The sequence below is a fragment of the Dermacentor albipictus genome, chromosome 9, assembly GCF_038994185.2.
Source record: "Dermacentor albipictus isolate Rhodes 1998 colony chromosome 9, USDA_Dalb.pri_finalv2, whole genome shotgun sequence".
NCBI lineage: Eukaryota > Metazoa > Arthropoda > Arachnida > Ixodida > Ixodidae > Dermacentor > Dermacentor albipictus.
The window spans coordinates 60716304-60731775 of record NC_091829.1 but is presented as its reverse complement, the minus strand read 5'-3'; the positions used below and the strand labels follow the sequence as shown (position 1 = coordinate 60731775).

Here is a 15472-nt window from a genome sequence, read left to right as displayed (position 1 = left end):
TGTCAAATGCGTACGTACTACGCCATATTCGTTTCCAAAGATAGAAAACAGAAAGGCGTCCGTTTAAAGACATAATTTAATTAAATTATGTGGTTCTTCGTGCCGAAACTTCTGTCTGATTATGAGGCAGGACGTAATGGAGGACTCCTGAAATTTCGATCATCAGGGGTTCTTCAACGTGCACCTAAATCTAACGACGCGGGTGTTTTCGCATTTCGCCCCCATCTAAATGCGGCCGCCGTCGCCGGGATTCGACCCGTGACCTTGTGGTCTGCAGCCTGACACCATAGCCACTGAGCAACCACGGCGGGGGTCTAACGCTATCGAGCAATGCAGTGACAGGCCATATTGCTGCAGTGACGTTCATTTCAGAGTGCAGCGATAAATCTTAGGCTTTCGATGATTTCCATTACATCCCACAGGCTCAAATATTGTCCCGCTTTATGACTTTCGCTTACCAAGTTAACCTATGAGTCTGGAGGCATGACGACTGCACGACGCTAATGCGATGAAGATTGAATAAGAAGGAATGATAGTACGAGGTTGTCGGATCGAATCCCGGCCACGGCGGCCCCATTTCGATGGGGGCGAAATGCAAAAAATCCCGTGTAGTCAGATTCAAGTGCACGTCAAAGAGCCCCAGGTGGTCAAAATTTCAGGAGTCCCCCACTACGGCGTACCTTAGAATCAGATCGTGGTTTTGGCAAGTAAAACCTCATAACTTAATTTTGATTTTAAGGAATGATATTGATGTAATGGTAAAGTCGTACAATGGGGGGAGGGGGCGACGACATGACGAGAATGACATCCGCATTCTTAAGTCATGATCATGGTATAACAAGGACGACATGACCATAACGGTAAAACAACCTCATGAAAAAGCGACAATGACGATGACCGCACGGCCAAGGTGGCATGATGACTATACCGTATGACAACGAATGCATGATAGCGTCTGTGTGACGACGACACAATGACAGCGATGGCATGACAACGATGGCATAATCCCGACACGATGGCGACAGCATAACTGCGGCCTAATAACGAACAAAAAATGACGTCGATACATTAACGAGGGTGGTGCGACTGCATGATGACAATGGGATTTCGACACTGAAGTGACGACTGCGGTGGCTGCTGTGAATCACGCTGCCTGGCGTGATATACCGATTAGCGAGGCTTTAACAGGAAGCTTTATCCGGGGATCTGCTAACTAGGTCATAAATGCGAGAGAAGCCATCTTACTCTGCAATCACCACAACAACATTCGTAAACCTTGTGGCGTTTTTTTAATCGCACAATATTGAAATTAAAGGAATTCCATTTACGATTTTTTAAGAAAAACTTATGCACTAGCATGAAAATTACAATTAATTGAGCTTTAAAAAAATGTCATGATTTTCTAAACTGCGCCTAATGTCACATCTAATGTGCCCAATATTCATACATTATACAGCATACTAAAATAAACTATTTTATGGGTACATACTTTGGAAATCCTCATATAAATTATTATTTTAGCGTATATTTTAGGATTGGTGTTTTCACAATTTTTTCAAGCTGAAAACCAACACAAAATTTTGACTCATACAATTATTAGAATTTACCTGTGTCAATCAAATGCAATAAATTTCAACTTAATTCCTGCAGAACATAAGGAGCTTACTTCCTTAGCCTTGGCGGGTTCTCTTAAAACGCCACTACTGTTGTTGTGGCCAGTTCTTCACTTTCCCAACATACTATTCATTGCATTTATTCATTTTATTTATATTTTAATAATATTCCCATAAAGTTCTTAAGGACATAATCCAGTCTAGATACCGACCAAGATGGAATGACGGGACAAGACCTACAAAATAAACCACATGCGCCGCACCATAATATTGCATTAGCAATGTGAACAACAATGAACATACGTGTACAAATAATAGCACATTACCCACACAACAGCGAAATAAGTTCACCTGGTGATTAGCGCAGATATTTCAAAAGAGCAACAGGCAGTAAGTAATACATACACTGAGTGTGCGTGTGTCTACTATGAGCAACATGTCTGTGCGCCTGAAAGATTCTGCAAGCAAACGTCTTTCTTTGAAAGCGGACTAATTCTCATGAGTTTCACCCACTTGTCGAAACGTTGGCCTCAGCTACAATGTTCAGCCACCTTTGTTTACCACCGCAGGCCGCCGTGTTCATGTGCATATCTTTCTTGCATTTTAGAATTCCTGACGCCACCAGCACTGAGCCATGGAGTACGCACTACTACGCGGCTAGTGGTACAACTACAGTCTACGGTACGTGTGCTAAGATTTTTCAGCCTCTGGTACACCACATCTCCCCTTGCAGGTGACTCAGCAATCCGTCTGCAGTCGCATACGAGACATTTATAGAGCATTGCCGCTGGCTCAAGGGTGCACGGTTCTGCATCTCTCAATTTGGGCTCTACATTTTGCACAGCTTCATATACAAGAAATGTAGCTGCTGTCTCATCAATTTCGGCTCACGGATGAGATGATCTGACGGTTAATCACGGTGGTGATAACGCTACTCGCGAGCAGAACAGTCCTGTGCTCCTGCTGAGGACAGTTCGCGGATTATCCGTGAGCAATCCCTGACGTAGAATTAGGAGGGGTACGAAACCAATACGCGCCAGAAGACGACACACAGGGACACACAGAGCGCTGTGTGTGTCCCTGTGTGTCTTCTTTTGTCCCTTGTTCTAATCGCGCTACCATACACCCCTTGAAGATGCAGCACCAACAAGCCCACATTGCCACCCTGAATATGTGCGGTCAGGTAGAGGATGGTGCAAAGAGAGGCACAATGCCACACGCGCCAGGAGACATTTTCTGGCTATGCGAGGGGTGTTAGTCACAGGTGCGTAGAAGGCATTCCCAGTTTGCTATCGTGTCGACGTCCCTAAAAAAACAGCACCAAGGCTCCAGCAGCTTTGCCCTTAGAAGCAACGTTTTTTTTTGTTTGTTTGTTTTTTTTGGGGGGGGGGGGCTGGTTATTGTTCATTGAAGTGTTTCACTGCACGATTATTTCAACTGCGCTTCGCTTGTTTTTACCTAGTACTTCATAGCAGTGCTAGATTATAGTCTCAAATATTAACGCGCCAACCTTAAGGGCCAAGCGTCGCAGGAAATCCGCTGTCGGCGTCGGCGGAGCTGGCCGTGAGCGTAAATTTTCGTACACATATGAGTACCTTTGTGTTCCAACAAAACTGTTTGTTGGCCTCTTTGGCGCTTGCTAAACGACGTCTTTTTTGCCACAACTTAAAACACACAAAAGTAAGACACACAGATAGACATAGACGCATAGTTTCAAGCACATGCCATCCGTCCTGTTTTCCATGTGTCTTATTTCTGTGTTTAAATTGGGGCAAAGACATGTATTTTACCATAAAGTTACCTGTTTATTTAACGCGTTGCTATATTGCATGCGGTAAATCCAGGTTATATTACCGCACCATTCTATCACTAAAGATGCGCATACCTTGTCTTAAATTCTTTAAAAGTTCGCCGGAAATTTGAGAATGGCAGCCCGCAAACAAGTGGCACGCAAAGAGCACTTATAACTCATGCTTTCATTGTTAAATCTTCGAAGACTCAACTATTAAAAGTGCAAAACAATAACGCAAACCTGATAATTAGGTTTCGATCTTTTAGCCGCGGATGGCTGTGAGTAAGCGTCATAATTGATTCGACGATGCTTCTTTTCTGGTACCCAATCCATATTTGCATCTACTCTAGATTCAAGGAGAATCAGTATTTTTCGCTTTCCGTGGTTGGCTCCCAAGCATGCATTGCTTCACGCCTGTGTTTCCTTAACAACTTCACCTACAGCAGTGCTCAAGTGGGATTCGGATAAACCCTTTATGAAATGTGACTACGTCGTTGGCTGACGAATGTACAGGGTCCATTACGAAAGTAATGCGCATTTCTTGGGAAAAATGGATTTATTAACCGGACCTATACAAATGGTTAAAGTTATTCAAAAGATTTTTCCCTGCATCAATACACTTGCAGAGACGTGTCCGCCACTCCTTGAAGGCACCCTGAAAGTCCTCGACGGCAATGTTTCTCAGGAACGCTGCAACATGCTTTTGTATGTTTTCCATGGTCTCCCAATGCTTTCCCTTCAGTGCTCACTTCATTTGGGGAAACAAAAAAAGGAAATGGGGCACAGACCGAAGTCGGGAGTGTAAGGGGACGGGAACCATGGAGGTGCTTCTCCGGGCCAGGAAGTTGGTAACGATGAAGGACGTGTGGCTGGGGACATTGTCATGGTGGAGCATGCTCGTGTATTTGATGTCAGCCTCCCGCGCGCGACGGGGTGCTTCAAGCTCTTCAGCACCTCCAGGTGAAAGGCTGAGTTTAGTTTTTCCCTGCGGTACAAGCTCGAAATGGACGATTCCTCGGGCGTCAAAGAAGACAATGAGCATCGTTTCGATGTGAGACTTGCTAATACGCGCTTTCTTGGGGCGGGGGGATGATTTTTTGTGCCACGCGCTGCTCTGGCTTTTTGATTCTGGGTCGTACTGGAATATTCATTATTCGTCTCCGGCTACGACAGAGTTAAGAAAGTCCGGCTAATTTTGAATCCAATCAAACAATTCTTGACAGCTCAAAACTCGAAGTTCTGTCTGATCTTCCAACTACACCTTCGGCACAAGCTTTGTGCAGACGTCGCGCGTTTGCAGATCCTCGGTCTATATCCCATATAGCGAAAATGCTCGTTGGCAGGGTGGTATCCTCGCCCCATTTCCCGATCGCTTTTGCAGCACTGCCATGGATAGACGGGTCATGATATTATTACGCGCATTACTTTCATAATGGATCCTGCATGTATCATAGCAGGTCAACAATTTCTGGGTAAGCATTGAACAAGAATTTATAGTATCTCGTCTGAAACGTATCACATCACTTTTTCTTTGTCCTCATTCACATGGACTATGTCTCATGCTCGTGGTAGATAAACGAAAAGTGGGAACTTCTTGAAGCATCTAATGCGCCAACTACTGGCTGATGCAGGAAATATATTGTCAAGTGTTGCGCGCTCAAGAAAGCAACATGTTCATTTTAGCTTGGAACACAACGTTCTGTCCGCGGTTTGAAGTGGAGCGTAATAGCCTTCCAAAGAAGCCAACATCACACAATCTTTAGAGTGCTCAGCTCTCTCTCTCATCGTCTCAAAGTTCTTGCATGCATTCAAGAAAGTTTCATACAAAAAAAAAGCACCGCGTACGCTAGCACTGAAATAGGCTTCCACGACCACTAAAAGCTTCTTGCCACGACCATAAAAAATGAAACGTTCCATTCTTGTTAACTGGCCTTTAACAGCTGGGAATAAGCACCTGTTATGTACTTTCATGCCACACAGATGTCTCGTGCAGTCGTAGCACTACTTGCCTGCCCCTGGGGTGCACCAGCAGCATCGATCACACACTGCCCAGCACAAGCTGCGCTGGCATGATGGAAGCATCAGCAAGTTTACAATACGACGCCAGGTAAGCTCACATTAAGAACGGTTTCATTGCAAAACAACTCGTACACTGCAGGGAATGCTTACCGTGGTGCAACTATGCCTGGACCCTCCAAATGTTCAAGGGGAGGGGCAGCTCTGATGTCTTTGAGCATTTGGCAGGTGGAACTGGCGTTTACTCATGGTTGCAACACAGTGACTCGATAAGGACAGAGGAAAAAGCATAAGGTTTACTTCCATATACTTGAGAGTACTCGCACGCTGCAATTATTGATCAGTTATGGGAATGATTGAAGCACTTGTCTGATGATTCAGACGTTGTGGTTGATTCGTTGATTACGCTTTGTTTGCCTCCATTGTCTGCCTCTATTGTCAGAGGAATATAAGCACTTGGAAGTGCGGAAAGCGCAGCGAGCACGTACAATTGCTGCTACTGGCAACGACTGAGCTTGTCGAGGTGGCCAAAGCGCTTTCCAATTAAGTCATGTACCTTTAAGGAAACATTCAGAAACTGTACTGTCAAATCTGCAACCTTAATTAAGCAATAAAGACAATGCAACGATCCGCTACGATGCACCCAACTGTAAACAATGTGTGTTACAAAACGCTTTGAAATGTATTATATTGGAATAGATCTCTTATAAATCCTGCCAGGGGTATACTTCAAGCGTGTAGTTAATAAGTGAGCCATTATTGGAATATACATTGTCTATAATTCTAGGAGCCTTACATTCATTAGTTGTTCTAATATCATAGCTGAGATGTAATAGCCTCAATTTTCGCAGCAAACTACGTCTATTTTTGCACAAGACGTTTCTCATTTTGATTTCATAGCTCGCAGTATATTGCCTACGAGCAACTAGCCTGTGTGCCTGAAGCATTTCGGATGGAAACTTTTCCACAAAGGGACTTGCTCTCGTGAGTTGCGTACCCATGATGAAACGTGTGCTTCAGGGACAATATTTCTTCTACCAATGTTAACCACCTCGGGCCTTAGTGTTCACGTGAATGTTTGTCCCCTGTTCTAGAATTCCTTAAAGCACCACAATGGCTGCTACTCGCAACGAAGTTTGTCGAGGTGGCCAAAGCGTTTTCTAAATAAGCCATGTACCTTTATGGAAACATTGAAAAACTCTACTGTCAAAACCACAACCTTAATTCAGCAATTAAGACAATGCAATGATCCTCTACGATGCACCCAACTGCAAACAATTTGTGTTACAAAACGCTCTAAAATGTATTATATTATGGCCAATTGAACACGGTGTGCCACCCGGCTGAAGGCCGGCGGGTACTACGTCAGCTTAATCAATAGACAGCCTAATTGATGCGTTAATACAGCTACTCACGAAAGCACGCTTTTGCACAAGTCGCGATGATGGTTGGAAGATTATCCGTTAGAAAGTTTTGACGCTCATTTACCCGTGTAGAAAAATATTTTTGCCTAAGTAGGTGGGCGAGGTAAGAGCGGCAGAATGACGAGAGGCGTTAGTCAGAACTGTCAATCAAGTAGTCCCACTGTGCTGTTCAAGGTGTCGTGTCGGCGTCGAAAAGAACATATTCAGCACTAGGGCTCTTAATAATTTGTGCCATTAGTAGTGATGCTTTTGGGGGGGGGGGGGGCTGTTGGAGTGTATTATTTCATGAATTCAGGGAGACTGCGCTTCTCCATACTTTAGACTGCACGTAAGATATGCTCGAGAATAGCCGCAATTATTGAATGGTACAAAGAAGATACACGCATGAAGACTACGCGTGACAGGAGATGCACTTTTCTTGTCAGGCATGCCATTTCTCCTCATCTGTTTGGTGCCGCTGTTACTGAGTCAGAGATCTTCAACTAAACCAAAAACTCTTCGCATCCTCATTTGGCCTGATTCAAGTGAATAAATCCTATTATATTTTGCCGGCACTTTCGTATCTCAGTTTCTTTCTGTATGTTACGAGTAATAAATGTTGTCCAAGAAGAGGCGCAGGAAGGCATACGCCTCCAGCATTATATTTCACCGGAAGAGAGAGGAAATGTGCCTGTAGAAATAAATAAAAAGTTGAAAATTATCAAAGGACATTTTGGCAAGTCTGACAATGTGGAACAATGTACCCGAACAACTTGATTCGGACGACTTGGTTCATCTTGAGAACCTTGAAGCAGAACGAAGATGTGGAGGGAAACAATCGAAAACACACAAAATATGGCGAGCGCTGTCCTGTTGTGCGTGTTTCTTATTGCTGTCGTCGTCTTCCTCGCGGTGCTTCAATTTTTACTCAAGATGTATGAATTCCTCGGCATGAAACCATCGCTAGTATTTTGAGCACATGTCTGAATTATCAAGTCTGAAATTATCTCGCTAATCTTTGTCGCTTACAGTGGCACAGTTAATATTCGGCTGGAATGTAGGTTTTCTATGTGCTTCATTTCGTCGCCTCTATTACACATTCTGTGGCAAGGCGTCATAAATTCTAACGCTGGCATGCACTTTCCAGTACACCAGCTTCACATCATCGTACTGCGATGAAAAAACCTTTTTTTTCAAGAATCATCACTGAGATTCGCCATAATTCTCCGCTTTAAATCTGCAGTTGCATTCCACTTCACTATTGTGTACCTTCGTGGCTTGTAAATTTCTGTGTGAATTCAAGGCAGAGTCGGGGATGGTTCGTCCGTGCGGCACCGAAATATTGCGTCTCTCAAAGCAACCGATCTTTGTTGAGAAAGGTGTCCCGTTTCGAGTGTAGAAATAAAGTGTCGTTGAGGAATTGACTTTCGTGCATGTCTTCGTTATTAGTTTGATTTAAATATTTCTTTCCTCTACTCACCATATATTTCCAAGATTCTTGGCCTACTTCCATAGTTCGTTACAACTCGAGAATACAGTGCAAACTCGACCTGCGAAAACGTAGTGCGTCTGCAGATGACCTCTCAAATAGAACCAAACAACATGGATAGCGCTGACAGCTTAATTTATCTGCTCTGCAAACAAAGATGTAAAGCTTATCGAAGAACAAAAGCTCGCTGCTAAAAGGTAAACTATTACCTTTGGCTGAGCGCTGATATCAGGATCACTGATCAAATTTAACAGAACGACCAGGAATTGATGTACCAACAATGGCACAGATATCAATGTACCAAGAGTTGTTTTGAACTTGCAGAGCTCATTCACGTCACGGAAAGAAGCGATGCTAATTGGATGGCGAGTGCGTGGAGTTTTTGTTTGAGTTGGACAACGTAAATATAACCTTGTATTCTTTTCTTGTGCCCGACTATAAGCACATTGTCAAATGTAGGTATGTGGGTAGGTAGGTAGGATTTGTGAATGCGTTGAATTTTTGAAATCGCGCCTCTGCCTGCAGCACAGCAGCCTAGGGCTTTCACCATTAGACCATTTTTTTCTGGAATATCAACTGCCATCGCAAGGGTAATTTCATAGCTGAAAACCCATCCAGATCTTTGAAATGTAGGGCGCGTGCGTCGCGTGTCAGTTTCTTTACTTCTTGGCTCTTGAAAGCTGAGGTGTTCAGGCCCTTTCAGGCTGCCCACATTCGTCATTGCATTTCATAATTGGCGCAGGTCGAAACATTTTAACGTTTTATTGCCCGAGTACAAATGACTTCGTCGTTTTACATAAACCTCCTAATAGAAACATAAATACACACTACATAAGAGTGTATACCACAGCACTTAGCGCAGATTACGTTTTCATGCGCATTTCTCTCTCATTCCCGTTGGGTACCTATGCAGTACCCATTAATCTTGTGGATAAATTCGGGTGAAGCGGCCCCGTAAATTTAGACCTCTTGAGGTTCTTTAACGTGCACCTAATTCTAAGTACACAGGTGCTTTTACATAGCGCCACTATCGAAATGCGCCCGCCGTGGCCTATATTCGATCTGATGAACTCAAAATTAAAGGTGTGTCGTAAAAACATTCTTCTGTTCAGAGCAATTCGCACAAACAAACACTTTTTTATCCACAAGCATTTCCAAGGTTGCCCATCGAGAGAAACCCTCAGTCCGTTCCTCCATCAGTCCGTCCCAAATTGCCTTTCGTGCTGTCTCTCGTTTCAGTGCTAACGAAGCCATCACGCCACAGAAGTCGTGGAGCTCTCAGCGCAAGCCGCACTCAGCATTGTTCGCTGATCACTTTCAAGGTATGGGTCCGTGTGTCTCCTAAACGATCAGTAAGCGGCGAGAACAGAGCGCGCGAACCTTTCGTCAGCCGGCACTCTTTGTCGGCATCGCAGATCGCTTTCAAGGCATGGTGTGCATGGCGGTGCCTCCGGCCATGTACGCTTCGTCACCATTCATAACGCTTCGACGTGGATACATAAGGCGATAAAGAGCGATAAAGATTATAATATTTGGAAGGTCATCAGTACATCTGGTGTCGACACCTGCAGTACTTTGCTTAAGGAATATATGCTTCTTGTGCCACCATCCGCAACAGTTGCTGTCACAGAATTGTCGTTTCTACTCGCCGGATCAAGTTCCACAACAATGATAAATGACACCAGGCTGCGTGTATGTGAGAAAGTGTTGCAATGCTTACGCATACTTGGGTAACTCCCAGAGGAGTTCCTGCCCGACTCTTTTCTTCTCCAGGCGCATAAGAGCTTCCTCGTTGGTGAACGTTTCACTGCTTCTCGGAGTTAACTGATTTCTTAAACCGATCATTACTCGAGCGATTTGAAAAATAAACCATGCTCTCATTTAACCTCTGCCTTATACCGAGAAAATGATCTACCGAAAAGCTTTCGCATTAGGTTAGAAAATCTTTGAGAATTACTAGCCAATACAAGTAAAATTTAATAGGACAGAGCCTTGCGGACTCGCCACCATGAACTTCTTTAATAGCAGCATACTAGTATGTAGTGATGGGCCCGTGCATGCATGTCATATTTGGTTGTATGTGATGTAGCATCAACGTCTCACGCAGTGTGGCTTATTACAACGCCATTCCATTATCAGTGCGCGAAAAGAAGCGAGTAAATGAAAAGCAAGCATTGCAAGGTCAACCAAGCGCCTGTTAATACAGAAAGCACCGAGAAATCAACAATTAATAACTTTCAAAACACTACTTCGTCTTCTTCGTTCACACTAAGTTGTGTTTTCTGGCTTTTGTTGCTTAAACTTTCAGGATCACTTATCAGGACAAAAGTCCTTCGCTGTTTATTCTTGCTTCCTGCGCATTCATATCACGGAATAGTCCATCCCTGTGACTTGTGGCGCAGTGAGGAATTTACGCCTCTTCTTTCAGGGCATGCAAACAGTACTGGAAGCGGAAGCACTGGTTTCACACTGTCGGTCTACAGCAGCGGCGGTGGCAGCGATGAATCAATGTCAAGCAGAAGCCACGCGGGCATGCAGGAAGCATCGGGCATGTCGGGAAAGGAAACTAGGTGAGCCAAAGATTTCCAAGAACTCCTTTCAATAGAGCAACTCACTGAGACAACAGGGAATTCTGCCTATGGTTCAGTTATGCTTACACTGACAAACTTTTGCGATGAAGTTCTCACTATTCAAATGCCAAATATCAGCTGTTGTTCACGCAGTATGGCGCTGGAGTAAAGAGGAATCTTTAGCTCAGGATGTACTACCTAGGTACATGGGTAAGAAGAAATCAGTCTTCTCAACAATGCATTGCACGAACATTGGGCAAGTTTGCGGCATTTAAAAAAATGTTCTATTACTATAGTTGGAAAAATTGCATTTTTGATTCACGTCATATACTATGGAATAAAGTGAGACACTGAAGCATAAGAATTACAACTTCTTAACGCGAAAATAAAAGCAATGTGATGGTTCTATCAAATGGAAGAGACTCCACATCTAAACTGCACAAAATATGCGTATAACACACCACTTTCAAACGGGCTCTTGCATGAGTGGACACTTTTGAAATCATTGCACACGGTTGAACAATTCCACAAATCTACCAATGGTTGTAAATAAAGTTGTCTCCTCAGGTTTTTCTAATATATGCAGCTAATACGACATCCGTGAAGTTAAATAAAACATTTAGGGAAGTGAAAATTGTCAATTTTATGCTTCTGTTCTTTTTCACTTTGCAATTTCAGTATTTTTGCATCAAAAATCAGATAAAGATTATGATTTATACAGCTGACGGAATTTAAATATTTCAATCAGATGAAACAATTTTATTAAATTTGCGCTGAAGACAATCACGAAATATGTTCTTAGACCTACACGGGTTCTCTCAAAGCAATACTGCCTCTGTCGTGGCCTGTTAATCTTCCTCCCTATTACTTATTTACTTACTTACTTACTTACGTAGCTCTAATTTGTTTTACATCATCCGGTCATCATGACCGGATTTACACCATCCGGTCATGATACCAGCCAAGCTGGCATGATTTGACAAGATTTACAAGTTAACACGATAGGATAAACAGTACATTAGCAGAACAATACCTAACAATGTTCGTATAGTGCTTACCGCAGGCATTTCAAAAAAGCAACCGACAAAATGGAAAGCAAACACTGGGCGCGGGCATCTCTGCTATACTCTTTCCCCTAAACTGCACAAAAGATGTCGTACGAACGATGACTTGACTCAACGCTTGCAAACGTCATGAACCTATCGGATAGAAGAGAGAAAAACACGTTATTTATATTACATCACCGTAGATTGCCGTGAACGCTGTAATGCATATTTTCACAACGAGAAGAAGCAGGAAACAAGCTTTCTCGGCAGCATATTTCATCCACTGTGCGTGAAAACAATGAACGATATCAGGCATTTGTGCTCGCTGCGTGAATGGTTTGATATTCGAATGCGAGTCGAATATTAAATTATCTGATAGAAAGACAGCAGAAAAATTTCAATCTGCAATTTTGTTCTTCGTGTTCTACACGTAGATTGTGTTAGGACATTAAATGTCCTTCAGGGAGGCAGGCCACCTGTATTTTTGTTAGAAACAACGCGAACAGCATGCCTTTGCGCGATATTCAATTATGAAGGCGAAAGCCTTTGGTGGTTCTTTGCAACGGCTCCTACCCGGAAAACGCGGCTCTAGCCCACAGACAAAAGATATCATCATAAGGAATCGCTCATACCCCGTAAACAAGCACTGATGGAATGGCTGATAACGAATGAAGAAACGAAAGAAAGGACGAAGGAAAGAAAGAACGAAAGTTCCTTTAGGTATTGCATTAGGTTCAAGCATGTGTGGTTGAGGGGGTCGACCTACTGCGTCACGCGTTTACTTCACAGTGCGGCTCGTTACGCTTTGTAAGAATTCTGGCCTTTCCCATCGCAAAACCTAATGCAAGACCACGTGACCAGCAAGCTCCCGCCTTCCCTTTTAACAGAAGTGTAACATGCTGCCGAACTTTTTTACTCTTCTTAATATACAGGGCGTCCTAAAAATGTACAGGAACTTTCGCCGATGCAGAAGGGGCTTTTTCAATGTCGAATGAAACATTTTGAAGAAAAGAAATGAAGAAACATTTCAGGACTTTCCACTTGAAAACTCCTTGTGAGAGTGGTATTGGCGCGCATGTATTGTAAATATATAAACATGCTATGTTTCTCCATTAAAACTCGCTGCCAGACATTTCCACTCACCTGCACTTGCTTTAGATAGGCCATACATGAAGTATTAGGGCAAGCATTTTTCGTATTGCTTGCAATTCTGACGTAGACGATTCTTTTCAAGTTCCGCAACAAAGACCACCAACAGCAGCGGCGTACAATTTATGGCAAACTAGAGCACAATTCGAGCGCCAGCACTATATTCAGCTAGTTAGCGCTCAGGTTCAGCTGGTTGCCTTAACACGCGATTACTGGTCAACCTGTCCATTCGCAAAATGTGTTTTCGCTCTCCCGTACAGGAGTCGGCTATTTTGAGCTCCTTTGTCCGTCTACTTACAGGAACGCTACTGGAACCGGAGGAAGGGGACATCAAGAGCTGTCCGGTGTCTCTGGCGATGTTTCGAGCAGGCGGCATGCCTTACAAGAGCGCGACAACCAACACACGGACTACACAGCCCACATTTGTAAAGCACGCGATCAATCATCTGTGAAGCAGTCGGAGTTTGTAGAGCGCTGCCGCATCCGTGATGCCAAAAAACACAAATGCGAAATCTGTTGTAAACTGTTCCGCTATGCTAGTCACCTAGATGAGCATAAGCGCACGCATACAAACGAGAGACCCTTCAGATGCGAAATATGCGATAAAATGTTTCGGTGTTCTCATCACCTAAATGACCATAAGCGCACACACACAGGCACGAGACCATACAAATGCCAAATATGTCCGAAATCGTTCCGGTATCGTGGTAATCTAAAAGTCCATATGCGCACACATACAGACGAGAAACCGTACACTTGCGAAACGTGTGGTAAATCATTTCGGCGTGCTGATTACCTAGGTTTCCATAAACGCTATCATACTGGCGAGAAACCCCACTCTTGCGAAACATGTGGTAAATCATTCGTGCGGACGACGGATCTGCATAGCCACCAGCTCACTCACACGGACGAGAGACCCCATGTCTGCCATAAGTGTAGTAAATCATTCAAAGCGAAACGCGTTCTCAAGCGTCATCTCAAATCGTGTTGTAGAAAAGGAGCTTTCGTTTGCGAAATATGTGATGAATCCTTTACAGACAACTCGCATCTCAGTCATCACCGCCAAAGGGTGCACGGGGATAAAACACTGTCTGAATGATTTCGCTTCGCAGAGAAACACTTGACCGACACCTGTGTCAAAATTTCAGGTGTCTCTTATCTGTAGATTGATTTGAAGACGCAATTCAACTGAATACATGCCTCGTGACGCCTAAGGGTGTGCATTCGTAATATTCTAACTAGTGCGGAAGACAAGTAAATCTCCCGCGGATTTACGTGAGAGTAAACCGTGCAGGGGAAACACATTGACATTCGTTTACAGGAGCTAGTAACCAACTGAACGCATCGCATGCAGAGACCGGCTTCTTTTAATATTTAAAACAGCTGATTTAAATGCTCGTTTCTTAAACTTAGAAGACGAGGCATTGTCGCCACAATTATCTATCGCGCTTCTGTGTCGAAGGTCCTGGACCACGCTATCTGTCTGCCGAACTATGTTCGCGAGCGCCGCTTTAACAAGCTTTTTACAAGACAAAACCTGATGGGCTGCAAGTATTTATTTTTTGTAAGTACAAGCTTGAAATATTCGCACAAGACCATTGACAACTTGCTTAGTTAGAGAAGCGCATTCAGCAACCGTTTTGGATTAACTATCCTTTTAGTGATTCTGTTGTGTGAATAGAAGAAAAAACATCTCATTAGGAAGCATTTAAAAATAAGGAGTCTTTGCTTTGTCAACTGAAAAGTAATCCCTGATATTATTTTATGTTTCGGAGCCGAGTTGTTTTGGTTGTTTTGCGACCGACAATACTTGCAGGAGCCTTTACGAAAGTGTATGGCCACATTGTACAGATAGAAAAAAAGTATTTTCGTAACATTCTTCTCAATGCAGTCAATATTTTAATTTCCTCTTTGCCTCTTATAGTTTTACCGACGATCTTTGCAGTATCCCGTAAACTAAGCTGATGACAGCAGTGAGGCTATAAAATTCTAATAGTTTTAAGCTTCACTATGCGATTTGTTCTCCTTCAATAGAATTTTAGTTATTCTTTTTTCATTGTGGTAGAATCTCCGTCAGTTCTAAATTGAAGATTTTATCCCCAATAACGTCAAATTTTTTTACTAGGCCTGCTCTCTACTTAGAGCCATAAAATCTTAGTCTGATATGACAAACGCATCCGTGCGAGCAATGACATGACAAGTAAGATTCAGGTTTTGTGCATAATGGCACGCGTACTTGTATATCTCTCTATCTCTTTACTTTGAACACGTTTGCACATCTAGCAAATGTTGAGCTACTGCTCAGAACAGTCTCGAACTTTCTCGGCATTTCCCATATGTCTACGCTGTAGTCGAATCTTTTGTAATCAAGTTGTACGCACGACACGAATGACG

At 43.3% G+C, this 15472-nt stretch overlaps 1 protein-coding gene across 6 annotated transcripts in view; it reads left to right on the top strand.

Annotated features, from left to right (window-relative positions):
- Positions 1-15250, top strand: part of LOC135919771 (uncharacterized) — a 111167-nt gene extending 95917 nt beyond the window's left edge. For 4 of the 6 annotated variants that reach the window (XM_070526012.1, XM_070526011.1, XM_070526013.1 and 1 more), the window contains 5 exons: positions 2221-2294; positions 5386-5512; positions 9553-9635; positions 10742-10883; positions 13379-15250. In XM_070526012.1, the coding sequence (XP_070382113.1) occupies positions 2221-2294; positions 5386-5512; positions 9553-9635; positions 10742-10883; positions 13379-14177 (1225 nt within the window). In that variant the 3' untranslated portion in view covers positions 14178-15250. Of the gene's footprint in view, positions 1-2220; positions 2295-5385; positions 5513-6321; positions 6402-9552; positions 9637-10741; positions 10884-13378 lie in introns of those variants that run through there. The other 2 variants (XM_070526015.1, XM_070526016.1) reach the window with 2 other exon arrangements.
- The last annotated feature ends 222 nt before the right edge of the window (positions 15251-15472 follow it).